This window comes from Lutra lutra, chromosome 3 (genome assembly GCF_902655055.1).
Source record: "Lutra lutra chromosome 3, mLutLut1.2, whole genome shotgun sequence".
NCBI lineage: Eukaryota > Metazoa > Chordata > Mammalia > Carnivora > Mustelidae > Lutra > Lutra lutra.
This window is the reverse complement of record NC_062280.1, coordinates 3,184,461-3,201,455: the sequence shown is the minus strand read 5'-3', so window position 1 is coordinate 3,201,455 and position 16,995 is coordinate 3,184,461. Positions and strand designations below refer to the sequence as shown.

General features: G+C 40.7%; 1 protein-coding gene across 6 annotated transcripts in view; it reads left to right on the top strand.

The window, feature by feature from the left end:
- The window catches only part of HIBCH (3-hydroxyisobutyryl-CoA hydrolase), a 102,266-nt gene extending 85,271 nt beyond the window's left edge, over nt 1–16,995 (top strand). For 4 of the 6 annotated variants that reach the window (XM_047720587.1, XM_047720586.1, XM_047720588.1 and 1 more), the window contains 3 exons: nt 8,721–8,840; nt 13,531–13,564; nt 16,413–16,995. In XM_047720587.1, coding sequence (XP_047576543.1) covers nt 8,721–8,840; nt 13,531–13,564; nt 16,413–16,528 — 270 coding nt within the window. In that variant the 3' untranslated portion in view covers nt 16,529–16,995. Of the gene's footprint in view, nt 1–8,720; nt 8,841–13,519; nt 13,565–16,412 lie in introns of all 6 variants that reach the window. The other 2 variants (XM_047720591.1, XM_047720592.1) reach the window with 2 other exon arrangements.

Below are 16,995 nucleotides of genomic sequence, written 5' to 3'. Positions count from 1 at the left end.
CATGTACTGTATTATTTTTAAAAATTAAGTGACAGGTGTTCATGAAGAATTAAGTGCTACAGAAATTGTCCTTCTGTTGTAAACAACTAGAAAACTGGACAAAATATATGAAACAAGTGTTTGTTAATATTGGATAATGCAGATAGCACAGGACTGTTTCCCGAGAGCAAGGAAACAAACAGAAAAGCCCTAAGATTGATTTGGTTTCCTTCCTGCAGGAATTTTCAGAATCTTGATCTATACGTTTTTTAGGTAAAACTCTACAAGACCAGGAAAGAACCAGAGGAAAACAGTAGTTTGGACAGTTAACAGGATTCACAAAGGTCTGGAGACTTCATATTGCCATCAGCCAGAAGGTTTACACTTTAGTTGGTGGCGGTGGGGGGGTAAATTAATACTAAAGTAAAGGCTGTCCAGAACTCCCAAGATAATTCAGTGGGGAAAGAGATCGATAAATGGTCCTGGAACAATTGAATATCCATATGTGAGACGAAAAAGTGCTTGACTCTTCTCTTCTACCTGTAGGGAAGGAGAAAATTCTCCTATGTCTTCTGAGGGTATCCAGCCCAGCCTAAGAATTAAACGGACATAAGCCAGATAGATTGATAGGAAAAAAGATAAAAAAGATATTAAATTTTTACATATACATGGGAGCCTGCATAAGAGAATGAAGATATGAACAAATAACCAGAGCAGGAAGATATTATGCCTTTTAGACAAATTTGTGAAAAATTAACAAGAGAAAGGAGGTTGGTCTAGTGGTAGTAAATGGTGAAGAAGTAACTGGGAAGGTAAGGGTTGGTTTAACAAGGGTTATTTGTATAAATGTCTTGGCCGCATGTTCCCTATCTCTGGTGAAAAAATGTCTTCCTTCTGCTACACACAGGGCATCTTTCACATAGGAGTTTTATTTCCTGGAACAAAGGGAGGGTCATACTGTTTCTCAAGTGCCTTTAACTCGAAATAACCAATATGCCTAAGTGTCCTGTCTCAAAGTAACATGCTCTGAACTCCGCTGTATGCAAGTCAAAGTGGATTGTGCACCTAAATTCAGGAGCTAAAACTGTACCACTTCTAAAAGAAAACAGGAAATCTTTGTGACTTTGGGTTAGCCAAGACATTTTAATGCAAAAAGCAAGAGCCACACAAGAAAAAAATTAATAAATTGATCTTCATTATAATTAAATACTTTTCTTCTTTGAAAGGCACTATGAAGAAAATAAACCACATTTGGGAAGAAATATATTTGCCGAACTCATATCTTCTAACAGGGCTTTATTGTGTATACAGAAGACTTGTAAGTTAATGAGAATACAAACTGTGCACCTAGAAAATGGGAATCTAGACACTTCACCAAAGAACATGTATGAGGCCAGTAAGCACACACAAAAATGCTTAAGATCTTTAATCATTAGGAAAATGCAAATTAAAACCACAGTGAGGTGTCGCATCTGCTAGAGTGGCTAGAATGTAAAAGGTAGATCTACCAACGCCAAGTGTTGGCAAGGATATGGAACGCCGACGACTCACACGTTGCTGGCAGAAAAGCCATTTGGCAGCCTCCTAAGTTACATGTACATTTACTGTGAGACCCAACAGTCCCACCCCGAGGGATTTACCCAGGAAGAATGTAAACATATGGCTACACAGATGCTTTTCCTCACACGTTCATAGTAACTTTATTATAATGGCCAAGAACTGGAATACCGCTTAACTGTGGGAAGGGACGAGTTAGCGCTGGGTGAAACAGCATGGATGAGTCGCGGAAGCACTGTGCCAGGTGGAAGCAAGCAGACACGACACACAGGACTACTTACTTTTGATTTTATTTTTATGAAATTCTAGAGAATACAAAATTACAGGGATAGAAAATACATCAGCTATCTGCGGATAGAGTTGAGGGAAGGAGAACTTTGTGGTGACGAAAATGTTCCAAATCCCGGGGCGCCTGGGTGGCTCAGTGGGTTAAGCCGCTGCCTTCGGCTCAGGTCATGATCTCAGGGTCTTGGGATCGAGTCCCACATCAGTCTCGCTGCTCAGCAGGGAGCCTGCTTCCCTCCCTCTCTCTGCCTGCCTCTCTGCCTTCTTGTGATCTCTCTGTCAAATAAATAAATAAAATCTTAAAGAAAAAAAATGTTCCAAATCTTGATTGTAGGAGTAGTGCACAACTGTATACATTTATCAAAAGTTACAGAACTCTGCACTTAAAATGAGTGAATTTTATATCTAAGTTACATGTGAGTAAAGCTAATTATTAAAAAAAATCAAAATAACATACCAAATTATATTAAAAAACAGTTTGACATATAGAAGTAGGTATTCGATTTGCTGAAGGTCCCCATTACACTGTACTGTTTATTGCTATGAGTAAGAATAATTTAATGGCAGTGTTGCTGGGTACATTGTGTCTTTGGAGAAGGAGGACAGTAAACCATAAAGGGGAAAATACATCAATATGTGTAAACAGGAAACAGCTTTCTGGTGATGGATCCACTGATGGATTATCAGTGACCCTAAAACACTATCATGAGCATTTGGGAGATCATGAAAGAGCAGTACTTGATTCTTCAGACATTATCTTTGCCATTTTATTTAAATTGCTAAGGCTTTTAAGAAATTACTGGAAAAGTCTTAAGATATGATTGCAGAAAGCACTCTTGTTGGACTGGCTCTAAGCCTTTGCTGTAGATAAAAGAAGTACCAGTTCCCATTTCTTTAAAGTACTATTTGGTCTTTATATAATAGGACCCTTCAGAATGATAAAGAATATATTTAAAAATAAAAATGTTTCTGTGAAACTTCAGTATGCTATGAATTAGACTGACTTGCTTTAGTTCAGGTATTTTGTATTTCTGTTGGTTTATTGTCAATCTGAACACTTGGAAAAAATTTATAGGTATAAGTACAAAATATGTAAGATTATTTAGAAAAGTATTCACCGTTCATAGTATAGTAAATTTAAATGATCCAAATATACACGGGGTTCCTTCTTTTGGAGTTAAATCTGACAGCCTAGGCTTTTAGAGAATGTCATAAGTGACATCCTTTTTTTATAAAGAAAAACCTCTGTAGCTTCTTTTCTAAGATCATCTCTAAATCAGAGAAGGATTTGGAGCTTATATGTCTGTATTGTCCCTTCAAAGAAGCCTGAGGCCAACTTGGTATAATTTTTCTAATTGTATCATTAAAGGGTTGTTGAAAATGTTGTTCTTTTAATTGTATCAGTATAGGTTTGTTGGATAAAGCATATCAAACTGTATGTTACTGAGTGTTCTGGTAGATGCTGAGGGGAGAGATAGAGGGGGTATCCTGAGTTTTTCTTTTGTTGGAAATCCCTAAGATTTGGTAAAATTTAAGAAGAGTTCCTAGGATTCTTACCAAAAAAGCAGTGACTAGGGCGCCTGGGTGGCTCAGTGGGTTAAAGCCTCTGCCTTCGGCTCAGGTCATGATCCCAGTGTCCTGGGATCGAGCCCCACATCGGGCTCTCTGCTCTGCGGGGAGCCTGCTTCCTCCTCTCTCTCTCTCTGCCTGCCTCTCTGCCTACTTGTGATCTCTCTCTGTCAAATAAATAAATAAAATCTTTAAAAAAAAAAAAAAAGCAATGGGACGCCTGGGTGGCTCAGTTGGTTGGACGACTGCCTTCGGCTCAGGTCATGATCCCGGAGTCCAGGGATCGAGTCCCGCATCGGGCTCCCAGCTCCATGGGGAGTCTGCTTCTCCCTCTGACCTTCTCCTCGCTCATGCTCTCTCTCACTGTCTCTCTCTCAAATAAATAAGTAAAATCTTTAAAAAAAAAAAAAAAGCAGTGACTATAATGCTGATAACGCTCTGAGTGCAACCATGTCCTGTTCACTGTTGTCTCCTCTGAAGTGTCTGATGCATAGTAGATGCTTACTAATACTGAATTGAGAGGAGAATGTGAATTATTTGATAAAAATATAGGAAAAAAGGGGAGGGTATGTGCTATGGTGAGTGCTGTGAAGTGTGTAAACCTGGCGATTCGCAGACCTGTACCCCTGGGGATAAAAATATATGTTTATAAAAAATAAAATTAAAAAAAAAAGAATTTAAAAAAATATATATATAGGAAAAAAGAAGTTGGCTCTTTGGCTTACACGAGACAGCTTATTTTTAAAGGGCCGGATAATTTAGTTACGACACTAACCAGTGTTTTACCAAGAAGGAGAATTATGTTCACCAGGTTGTGTGGTTACATGATTGTATCCATACACGTTTCTGACATAGCTGAAGATCCAAGTCCTCGTCATTTGTCCAGTTTTCTGGAATAGTCTCCGTGTTCCCTTTGTAATGAATGAGGTTCTATTACATGAGCTCCTTTAACCCTCTTGCATCATCCTTTTGATTCCTCTGACCTGTGTCTCACTTTTTGCTGAGGGAAACATCCCCATCTGTGCTTTCATTCCATCCTTTCCTGCCTCGTTGAGGAGCTACTTGGCCATCAGTCTTCTCTGTCTTTCAGTTATCTGTAAAATTTTACCTTCTTGGGTGAATGCACATTTCCTACTGCCCTTATTTTCAAAAGCTTTCCTGCTCTTAGAAAAAGCCTTCTCTTGGGGTGCCTGAGTGGCTCAGTGGATTAAGTCTCTGCCTTCGGCTCGGGTCATGATCCCAGGGTTCTGGGATTGAGCCCCACATCTGCTCAGCAGGGAGCCTGCTTCCCCCTCTCTCTGACTGTCTCTCTGCCTACTTGTAATCTCTCTCTCTCTGTCAAATAAATAAATAAAATCTTAAAAAGGAAAAGAAAAAGCCTTCTCTTAACAGTTTTTCCTCAAGCTACCATCCTTTGTCTCTCCCCCCCCCCACTTTCCACCAAAACTACACAAGTAAGTTTTTATTAACTTCTATCACTTGACATGATGTCTTCTCCATCTTTGTTCTTCTTGACTTTTCATCAGCTTTTGGCATTGATTACCTCTATAACCTTGTGTGTAGAGTGAAGTAGGCTTTGGGATCGTCAGGCTGGGGTTTGGACTCCTCTCTGAGTGACCTTGGATAAATTCTTACCGGGCTGGTTTCCACGTTTGTACAGTGTGCGCACCTGTGAGCTAAGGGAAGTGTGCTCAGTACATATTCCATCCCTTCCTTCCCTTCCCTGTTTGGCTTGGTTTCTGACTCCTTGCACTATCCATTTTTGAGGTGGACAGTATTACAGTCTCCATCTGAGAAATGAAGAAACTAAGATCAATCACGTAGAAGGTGGTGGGGCTGGAATTCTACCACTGAGTTGTGGACTCTAGAGTTCAAACCCTGAGTCTCTGTGCCAGATTGCCAGTATACTAAGAATTGTTGGAAACTAGTTTTCCTTGGGTTGTCAATGCACTATTTTCTAACATGGTGTCTGTTAATAGGAAATCTCTTTAATTACTAATTCATTAAATGTCTTAACCAGTGAGGCTTTTCAATTGAAATTTTCTTCCCTTTTTTTTCTGGTGTATTTATGTATGCATGACACAGCACAAACACCTGGAGCCCTTACTTTGTGGCCATTTTTTCCTGTCTGTCTCATCCATTTTTCCACTCACCCCTGCCCCCCGATAACCACCAGTTCTCTGTATTTAAGTCTGGTTTTTTTTTCTTTGTTTATTTGTTTTGTTTCTTAAATACCACATGAATGAAATCATATGGTATTTCTTTTTCTCAGACTTATTTCACTAGCATTATATGCATGAGGTCCATCCATGTTGTTGCAGAAATCAAGATCTCTTTCTTTATTATGACTGGGTAATACGCCATTGTATATACATACCACATCTTCTTTATTCATTCACACTTGTGTTCCTTCTTGTATTCTGGCTACTGTAAATAATGTTGCAATAAACATAGGGGTGTGTGGATCTTTTCATATTAGTGTTTTTGTTTTCTTTGGGTAAGTACCTAGTAGTGGAATTACTGGATCACATGGTAATTCTCTTTTTAATTTTTTCGAGGTACCTCCATAATGTTTTCCGCAGTGGCTGCACCAGTTTGCATTCCTACCAACAGTGCATGAGGGTTCCTTCTTCTCCATATCCTCACCAACACTTGTTCCTTATCTTTTTGATACTGGCCATTTGACAAGTGTATACTGTATCTCATGGTGGTTTTGATTTGTATTTCACTGCTGATCAGTGATGTTGAATATCTTTTCATGTGTTTGTTGGCTATGTTTATGTCCTCTTTGGAAAAATGTCTGTTCATGTTTTTTGCCTGTTTTTTAATTGGTTTGTTTGTGTTGAGTTGTAGAAGTTCTTTATATATTTTAGATATTAATCCCTTATTGGATGTATCATTTGCGGTATCTTCCCCCATTCAGTAGGTTGCCTTGTCATTTTGTTGATGGTCTCCATCACTGTGTAAAAGCTTTTTATTTGCTGTAGTCCCTCTAATTTATTTTTGCTATGTTTCCCTTGCCTTAGGAGACATATATAGGAAAATATTTCTACTGGCAGTGTCAGAATTACTACCTATGTTTTCTTTTAGGGGTTTTGTGGTTTCAGGTATCACATTGAGGTCTTTGATCCATTTTGAGCTTATTTTTAATATGCTGTATGAAAGTGGTCCAGTTTCTTTCTTTTGCGTGAAGCTGTCCAGTTTTCCCCGCACCATCTATTAATGAGCCTATCTTTTCCCCGTTGTATATATATCCTGCCTCATTTCTTACAGGTTAATCGTCCATATAAGTGTGGGTTTATTTCTGAGGTCTCTTTCCATTCCATTGCCATACTGTTTTATAGTATTACTACAGCTTTGTAGTATTATCTTGAAATCTGGGATTGTAATACTTGCAGCTTTCTTCTTTTTTCTCAAGATTGCTTTGGCTGTTTGGGGTCTTTTTTGGGTCCATATGGATTTTAACATTATTCTAGTTCTTTGGAAAATGCTGCTGGTATTTTGATAGGGATTGCATTAAATCTGTAGCTTGCTTTGTGTAGTATGAACATTTTAACAATACTGGTTTTTCTAATCCATGAGCGTGGAATATCTTTCTGTCATTTGTATCATCTTCAGTTTCTTTCATCAGTGTTTTATAGCTTTCAGCATACAAGTCTTTCACCGCCTTGGTTAAGTTTATTCCTAAGTATTTTATTATCTCTGGTGCAGTTGTAGATGGGATGGTTTTCCTGTTAAGTGGCCTTTTTAATGAGAGTAATTGGTAGCCAACTGAGGAAGTATGGCAAAGAGAGTTTGTGTTTTGAGAATTCTAGATTGTATATAGAGTGCAGTTAGTCATAATGGTAGTGCTGAGGTACGTGATTGTGGGCATATATACTACAGCCTTTTGGAAAGGGAACTATAGCTTCATTGACTTTGTAGACTAGAAAAGATAGAACGTGGTTATGTCACTCCTTAAGTACCGCTTTCAACACCGTGAGTGAAGCTCTTCCAGATGGTCACCTGGGTCATGTGGTTCACCTGTGTCATTGCTCTTGCTAGAGAAAACCAGTTTTGTCAGCAAAATGGACCCCTTGTCTACTTGCCTGTGAAAAGGAGGGCCCTCCTAGCACAGTATGCAGACTGCTGTGCAGGCGCCATCATCCTCGTGGTCTGTAACCAGAAAGGGGAGACCGTGGAGTGGGAGTGCTTCGGGGGCATTAAGTGAGATCATGTGCATGCAGTGCTGAGGGCAGAAGGGTGAGTTCCGATGAAGATGAATCAGATGCATGAGAAGGCTTAGTTTCTTTTCTCTCTTTCTCATCTTTTCTTCAGCATTGTGACTGTAGGTAGGAGACTGGCTTCCCTGAACTTTTCCTGTACAGTAGTCATCTGTGTAAGTTTCAGCAGCTGTTAGGTCAGATCCTGCCCTGTCCGTTCGGCGTGTTCTCTGAATCTGCATGCCACACTTGAGGATGCTGCAGAGAACCTGGAATCTTGATGGGGGGAATTCTTTGAACTCAGGAACTGCAATTTCTGCCTTTGAGACAATCACTCAACAGTAGGCCTGAAAGCTGTATTGCAGTTATGAAGACCAGGGCAAGCATCAGCTTTACATAGCCCATGATAGATATACACAGCAGACTTATGTAGCATATTACGTAGCATATGCAGCAGCTGCTGGTCACAGTCACACACGTGCGTCAGAACACTAGTAACACCATCTTTAAATTCAGAAGGAAGGGGTCATGGCACTGTGGCCAAGGAGTCCGGCCTGTTACTCTTCCTTTATTAAGTATTTAAATACTATAGAAGACCATCTTGTGGTGTCTTGTTTTCTCTTCTTACTTTTAAGGTAAGCAGATTTATTTTTAGATAAAGAGTGTAGTTCAGTTCAAACACTTCTCTATAGTCGCAAAATGGGAAGGAAAGAGCTATATTTCTACTGTACCTTTTTTATATTATAAAGTAAAATGTTCTCTGATACCTCAGTTGTTTGTAAGATGTATATTAATTTTACTTCAGCATAATTACTGTTTGCTTACCTAGTTGGGATCATAATTTATGGCAGGCAGCTACAAAAATATGGATTTTTTTTTGTTAATTTATGGGTATAGCATTTATTCCACTGGTGGAATGATTTGTTTCGTTATTACAGGAGATTAGAAAACCATTGGTGCTTTGACAGGATGAGGTTATGGCATAATCTCACTTTTATGAAACTATCAGGTGAAAGTACTGTTTAAGGAGCAAATTTTAATAAGATTTATATCAAAACTCAGCTAATTTGTTATAGGTAATAAAGGAACATTTGGGCTAAGACTAGTAAAAAAAATTTTCTCCCACAGATAATTAATAAAATGTCCCCGACATCCCTAAAGATCACACTAAGGCAGCTCATCGAGGGCTCTTCAAAGACCTTGCAAGAAGTATTTACTATGGAATATCGGCTGAGTCAAGCTTGTATGGTAAGAATTTAAAAATATATTTATTTTCTATTTATGAAAGTAATAGATGTTCATTGTAGAGCATGTAAAATACAGAAAACTATAAACAAAACCCTTAAAACTACTTGTTAATCTGCTCTGTGGAAGCACAACAGACCAGCTAGCTTAAGGGGCGCGGGACTATCACACTAGCACTGTTCTTGAGTTGAGCTCTTAGGAAACAACAGTTACATTTGTGTGTTAAGTGTAAGAAAGCCTCTGATCTCAGGTGGGGTTCAAAATAGAAATAAACCATTTTTCAGGCCTGCTCTTTGACCTTTGGGCAAGAAACATGAACTCTGTAAATCCGAATCCCCTCACTGGTAAAATGAGGAGTGTATGTCTATGTAAAATGAAGGAACGGGTGTTACTAGTTTGTTCCGTGTCTTAATTAATAGATTAAACATTGAGAATAACATTGTAAATACACTTGAAATAGACCAATGACATAGAATATTAATTTAATGAGACATTTCAGAGTCATAGACACTTCTTCTAGATGACAAACTCTTTGAAAGCAGAATCATTGGTTTTGGGCTATATGTAGAGGGCCCTTAGATTAATTAATGGCCTAAAGGAAATACTTTGTTTAATAACTAGAAAGTAGGTCTCCCTAATGGATTTTCATATCTTGAAATAGTCATTAAGGTATTCAAAGTAGTTCATTTAACTATAAATAAAACTCTGTTAGTCACTTTAATCTTGAAGTCACACTTCTAGTAAGATGTAAGTAGCAGCTGAAGTCTGCTGTTAAGAGAAGTACTATGACAGGCGCTTCATAGGTATCCTCTCCATTGCATTTGACACTATTTCTAGAATGATAGGAGCTGTTCTTGTCCCCACTTTACAGAGGAGGAAACTGGCACAGAGAGGTACCGTGCCTAAGTGGCATGGCTCTTAAGCGGCAGACACATGTATGTGAAAGCAGGTGGGCTCACTCTGGGGCCTGCTCTCCTGACCACTGCCCAGTGAACCCCACAGTCCATGTTTTCCACCATACATTCACTGCCCTGCCGGGACTGATCAGCTCCTTCCTTCAGCGAGTATGCTGGCTGTGTTGCCGGGCACAGTGCTAGGTGTTACGTTGTAGAAAGAATGACTAGTCCTTGTTCTTGTGGAATTTATAGTCTACTGAGACTATGAAGAACAAGGAAACAAAATAAGTAAAATAATTACAAATTGTGATTAGTGCTCCAAAGGAAACATACAGGTTAATGATAGAAGAGAATGATGCAGGGGCAGGAGGGAGTGGGAGAGAAAAAGGGAAGACATCTTGGAGTTGTCAGCTCATCTGTGACCTAGCGTGTAAAAAACAAGTGTGTTGAGAAGTCTCTTGGGTTACAGCAGTGGATGATTTGGTTGCATTTGCTCTAAGAAGGTAGTTGCTGCTGCTAGGTGGAGATGGGTTTGGAAGGGTTCAAGAGTGAATGGAGAGACCAGATGCGAGTTTACTGCAGTAATCCAGTTGTGGAGTAGTAGTGGCTTAGACGAAGGTGGTAGCACTGGAGAGGAGTGAATGGTTTTTTTGTTTGTTTGTTTGTTTGTTTTTAAGATTTTATTTATTTGAGATAGAGAAAGCATAGAGAGAGAGCACAGGTGAGGGTCAGAGAGAGAGGAAGAAGCAGGCTCCCCGCTGAGCAGGGAGCCCGATGCGGGACTCGATCCCCAGACCCTGGGATCATGACCTGAGCTGAAGGCAGATGCTTAACCGACTGAGCCACCCAGACGCCCTGTGAATGGTTTTGAGGACCAGTGTAAGAGACAAACTGATAGGTCCTGATGAGTGTGAGGGAAGGAAAGAGTGCCTTTAGGAGTTGGAGTTTGGAGGAGGTGTGGGTGAGAGATTTAAGTCTGAAAGACATTAGAACCACTTTTTTAAAAAAGAAACTTTGGAGGGGCCGCCTGGGTGTCTCATTCGGTTAAACATCCGACTCTTGATTTCAGCTCAGGTCATCATGGGTCATGAGATCGAGCCCCAAGTCTCTGTGTCAGGCTCTGTGCTCAGCGGGGAGTCGGCTTGAGATTCTCCAGTCCATGCGCGCGCGCACTCTCTCTCTCTGAATAAAGAACTTTGGAGATTTATTTACTTAATAAATAAAAAAGCTTACCATGTGCTAGGCACTGGTAGAGGTACCAAGAATGCATAGGTAAACCAGATAGACAAAATCTCTGCCCCTCATGGAACTGTCTAGTGGGGGAGAGAGATCGTAAACAGGGAAGGCTGTGAAGTACACAGTCTATGGCTGTAAGTACCTAGGAGTGAAAGTAAAGTGCGAAGGAGGATATGACATAAAGCAGGTGGGGTGGGGGGCATGTGTGGTTGAACTTACAGATGGGATTTACCGGAGAAGACCTGACTAAGAAGATGTTGTTTGAGTGAAAACCTGAAGGAAGTGAGGGAAGGAGCTGTGCAAGGGTCTGGGGAGAAGTATCCAGGCAGAGGCAGGTACAGAGCTGAGGCAGGGGTGCGCCTGCCTATCCGGGAGCCGCGGGAAGCTGGACGGAGTGCGAGGAGAAGGGGGGTCGATGAGTGAGAGAGATGAGGTCAGCGTCAACAGGGTAGAGCAGGGCTGCACAGAGCACATATAACCTGGAACCAGAGCACATATAACTTGGCATTTGTTCTGAGTAAATGGGAAGCCACTGGATGCTTTTGAGTAGAGAAGCGACATCTTATATGTAACAGAACTGGTAAGTCAGATGCTGATGTGTCAGGTACAGCATGGATAAGGTCATGCAGAGGGAGAATGATAGAGGTAGATCTGAGCCCCAGGAAGTGCAGCGCTTTGAGTGGATTAGAGAAAAAAGCAGTGAAAGAGATAAAGGACACAGGTGGGAGAACCAGGAGAGTGTGGGGTCGTGAAAGCAAGAAATGAGTGTGTCAAGGAGAAGGGAGTATTACCGAAGTGTTTAGTAGGGTAGGATGAAGACATCTTTAACATACAGCAACACTGGAGTCACGGGGGATTTTGGCACGCCGTGTCGGAGGAGCACTGGGGCAGAAGTTAGTGTGGCAAGTTGGAGAGGAAATGAGTAAATGGGATGTGGACCAGGGGAAGCTCTACGTATGTGACTTTCTCTTCTCGAAACAAATGGGGTAGAAGCTGGGACTGTGGAATCAAGTGAGGTTCCTTGTTATTTTATAAGGTGGAAGATGCTGGAACATGTTTATAAGTGATAGGGAATGACCCAGTAGAGACAAAAGATGATGTTGATACCGATAGTAGTTAACATTTACTGAGCACTTACTGTATGTCAGGCACTGTGCTGGGATGTGCAGTAAGATAACCCTCCCATGGACGGTGTGGTATTGCCATTCCATATGAGGAAACTTGGCATTAGAGAAGTTAACTAGCCCAAGGTCACGTCGTTCCTGTGTAGTAGAGGCAGCGGGTGAGCCCAGACATTTGTTGCTGTTTTTTTTTAATTAACATATAATATATCATTGGTTTCAGAGGTTCAGGTCTGTGATTCATCAGTATTAAATAATACCCAGCACTTGTTCCATCATGTGCCCTCCTTAATGTCCATCACCCAGTTACCCCATCCCCCCTTCCCCCCACTCCCCATCCCTCACCCCTCCAGCAACCCTCAGTTTGTTTCCTGCAATTAGGAGTCTTAGGATTTGTCTCCCTCTCTGGTTTCATCTTGTTTTATTATTCCCTCTCTTCCCCTATGATCCCTCTTTTGTTTCTTAAATTCCACATATCAGTGAGATCGTATGATAATTGTCTTTCTCTGACTGACTTATTTTGCTTAGCATAATTCCCTCTAGTTCCATCCACGTCATTGCAAATGGGAAAATTTCTTTTTTGATGGCTGAGTAGTATTCCATTGTTTATACCTACCACGTCATCTTTATCCATTCGTCTGATCCCAGATATTTGAACAGCAGTCAGTCATTGAGTTTTGCTGCCTACACTGATGATGCCAGGGGTAAAAATAGAGATAGATGACCTTCTCAAGCACGGTCCTTGAGAAGAGAGAGATGAGTAGGAATGGTGGAGGAGGGGAGGAGAACAGGCCTTTGAAAGAGCTTTCTCTGTAGTCAGGAAAGGGAAGGCATGGTACAGATGGGTGTAGTTGGGCTGCAGGTAGTTTAGGAGTGGGAAGCTGCAAAAGTTCATGGCTTAGCACTTCTCTTTTTGTAATGAAGTAGGAAGTTAAGTCATTAGCTGAGAATACAGTGAGAGAAAAATTTGCCAGGGGTAGAGGTTGAGAAGGCAGAAGACAGTTGAAATCATTATCTTGGGAATTGAGGAGAACATGGACCATTGGGCAGTTTTCCATGCCTGTTTGAGATTTGTGGGCATGAATTTTAAATGAAACCAATCACAGATTTTTCTGCACCAAGATTTAGTCCCTTGAAAGCAGGCAGATGCAAATGGTAGGGGCAGGTGGTGCTGGGATTTTGCCAGGACAGACTCAAGGGGAGAAAATGCCTTGAAGGAGATGAGGGCATTTTCAGGGGAAAGTGACCACAGTAAAGTGGTGAAAAGTTGTAGGGCTTGAGCAGACCAGGATCGGAGGCGGGTCCACCCAAGAGAGTGGGTCCTACGGGCGGTCCAGTCTCTGTTGATTTCAGGCTGTGGCCATGGGAGTGGAGAAGACAGATCAGCACTGGGAATAAGGATGCCTGGAGATTCACCATTTAATCTCAGTTTTCTTTCAGGGAGGCCATGACTTTTATGAAGGTGTTAGGGCAGGTAAGTGATGATTGTTTTCTTCCTAGCTATTATGGAAATAGGATTTGTGAGCATATACTGTGAATCAAAGATAATAGTTGTTTTATTAGTGAAAATTCCACTTTCGTAAAGATTGCAAAGTTGTTCCTTTCTTATTACCAGCTGGCGCATAAGGGAATGTCAGTCTTTGAAATCAGTATTGCTTGGAAAATTCACATAACCTGTGTCACCACTCCCTCATTTGTATGTAAGAGGTAATCCTGCTTCTCCAGTCGCATGGACTGCCTCTGCTAAGTACAGCTGGGTCTGAAAACTCATTCTACTGCTGGAGCCTTGGAAAACTGCTTTTATTCCCTTGTAAGAAGCCTCAGGTCCCCTCCCCCTCCTCTCTCTAGTACTGGCCTGGCCACTCCCTACTGTTACCTCTTCGCCTGTACCTGAGAGTTAAACACTGACATTGAAAAAAAAATGACATAATTAGTAACATCTGCTAATGTTCTTAGTAATTTGTTTTTATCATCTCCAAAGTTAGCATATTTAGAGAAAGTGAAATGGTTTATCTTTTGTTCGCAGCAAGTCTGTGAACAGTGTATGTATAAGCCCGTATCCCCATAAGTAACAGCTGCCGTTTATGTTACGTGAGCGAGTTTCCCCTTGAATGTATTTTGCATATCTGATTTTTTAATGTTTTTATGGATGGCTTTAATATAGTAGAGACTCTGTACATCCTTTATCTGAATAAAGGATTATATTCTCCGAGCTGTGTGTGAGCTTTGATAAAGACTGGTCGCTGTAGTAGAATTCTCTGAACTTACAGCCCAATGCCAGAAATAAGCAGAGGCTCAAATCCTTTTAGAGGACTCGGAGTTGAGTCAGAGGAAATGGCTGTATGTTTTATAAAAACAAGTAAAATGTGCATTTTCCCACTAATTCCCTGCAAATTCAGAGGCTGGACCTTTGATATGAGGAGAACCTGTGTGTCCCTTGGGTTTTAATGCATTCATTTTATGTGATAGCAGCCCTCTTAAACTTGAAAATCAAAGGTATGGTTCTCATGCACACTGTCAGTTATTTGACGGAAGCAGTTGAAACCGAGCAGCACCAAAGCTATGATTCATAACGCAGGAGCTTATCAAGCCACTTTGTAATGAAGAGAGAATACACCGCCTCGTCTCTCAGCACAGCCTCCCTGTTTTGCAAGCAGCATCTATCTGGGTCAGCCTGTTTGCTGTGCGTGCATAGTAACCGAATGTTGGCTACAGTTTGCTAATTATAAAATATGTTAGCAAATTAGATAAAATAAACTAGCAAATTTAGGGGAATGGTTGTCAAAAATTCTTACTCTTAACAGCTAGAATAAGCTTCTTCCTGGTTATAGAAGAAAATAAATACAGATTTCAGCAGAACTATTGAGTTACCAAAAGGAATTTGAGTGGGTGCCTCGTGAGACTTGAAAGAACCCGAGCTGTCTACATGGCAGGAACTTGTTATATCTGTGCTGAGTAAAAAAAAAATTCCGTCTGTGTGAGAACGACATACAGATTTTATTAATATTCTTTCCTTTTGCCCTTCAGCAGACTGTCAGAGAGGAAGATACCATGATAGCTTTGGCCAGAGGGCTTTAAGGGAAGAGATTCTTGAAGAAAGGAATGTTCCAGAATTGTTTTTACTTAATGCTGTTTGGGGAATGTAAAACTGTCAGATTGGCAGGGATCATAACATCAGTGTTACCATTGATCTGATACCAGCTAGAAACCTGTAGCTAGGCAGCCCAGACTCAAAAACCTCCTGTGTGGGACACTGGAGTGGTGCAGGCGGTAGAAGCATCCAGGTGTTGGTTTGCGTCCGGTCAGATCTCAGGGTCGTGAGATGGAGCCTGCATCAGCCTCCGCCCTCCGCGTGCTCTGCTCGGGAGTCCCTCTTCCTCTCCCTTGGTCCCTCCTCCCCCCTCGTTTGCTCACTCTCTAAAATAAATAAATCTTAAAAACAACAAAAAAACCTCTGGTATCCCCAAGAATTATGCACATTTTAAGCATGGTTAAAATTCTCTACCACAACCATACTAAGTATAGTCCCCCCCACTATTTTTTTTTGTACGAAATAATATAGAAGGATCCTGTGTACCTGTCACCAAGTTTTCCCAAGCAGTAATGACTGTAATACAGTAGTATTCTCTCACAACCAGGAAACGGACAACCCCTTCCCTTTTTAAAGGACAGGTTTGCCAGTTGCCTCATCCTTATGATCCCATGGGGATGCTATGTGGCCACAGTAAATGATGACTACACCGAAATAAGAGAAGTAGTTTCTTAGGATAACCTGAAGACAGTCTGCTATTTTAATTCAGAGCTGTGTGAACTAGAGGATTCAGCAGAACAGCAGTATCCACATTGAATTATGCATAAAGTCACCCCCTTCCCTCTACTTCAAGTAATTTTCCTTTCAATTCAATGCGGAGGAGTTTAGAAGGCAGATCTGGGCCCTCCACCCTCCCCTGCCTTCCCTTTAAACCATACCAACTCAGGTTTTAGCTGCTTTATAACAGCAAGATTTCATTTACAATTTTGTTTGAAGAGGACTAAGGCTTGAGCCACATTAGTTCATAGGCTGTGTTCAAGCTGCAGGCATCAGACTTAGTGGAGTAGGAAGTGACCGCATGAGTCATCATCAGTACGTTACTGTCCATCCAAATCCTATGGAGCCTTAATTTAAAAGAAAAATGGAACACATGCAAAAATTTTAACTTTGCAGAAAAAAATGTGCTAGAGAAAATATGTCTTGTGTAAGGTAGTTTCTGTCAATTTAGTAATTAAAATTGGGTAATATCGGAAGGAAACATACTAACATTTTTTATGTCTTCACTTGACAGTTTTAATAGATAAAGACCAGAGTCCAAAGTGGAGACCAGCTGATCTAAAAGAAGTTACTGATGAAGATTTGAATAATTACTTTAAGTCTCTGGGAAGTAACGATTTGAAATTCTAAGGTGACTAGATTTTTAAGGTATTATTTTGGAGCACATGTTGGCAAACTATAGTACATGGGCCAGATCTGGCCTGCTGCCTGTTGCTGGGTTTTCCACAAGCTAAGAATGTTTTCTGCATTTTTAAACGGCTGAGGAAAAAAAATCAACTACTCATATGTCATGACATGTGAAAGTTATGTGCAATTTCATATCTGTGCTCATAAGTAAATATTGACTGGCGTGTCACTCACTGGGCTGTTAACCTGTTGTCTGCGGCTGCTTTGAGTAGTGCAACAGACACCTTAAGGCCTGCAAAGCCTAAAATACTATCTGATCCTTTTCAGAAAATGTTTGCCAGCCCGCTTTATAAAAATGGGAAAATTAGAAGGTCTTAATATTTAATTGAAATGAGAACCTTATGCTTTGGTTTTGGGTAGTAGTTCTTATGTTGATTAAATAAACATATGTATAATTATTAAAAAAACAA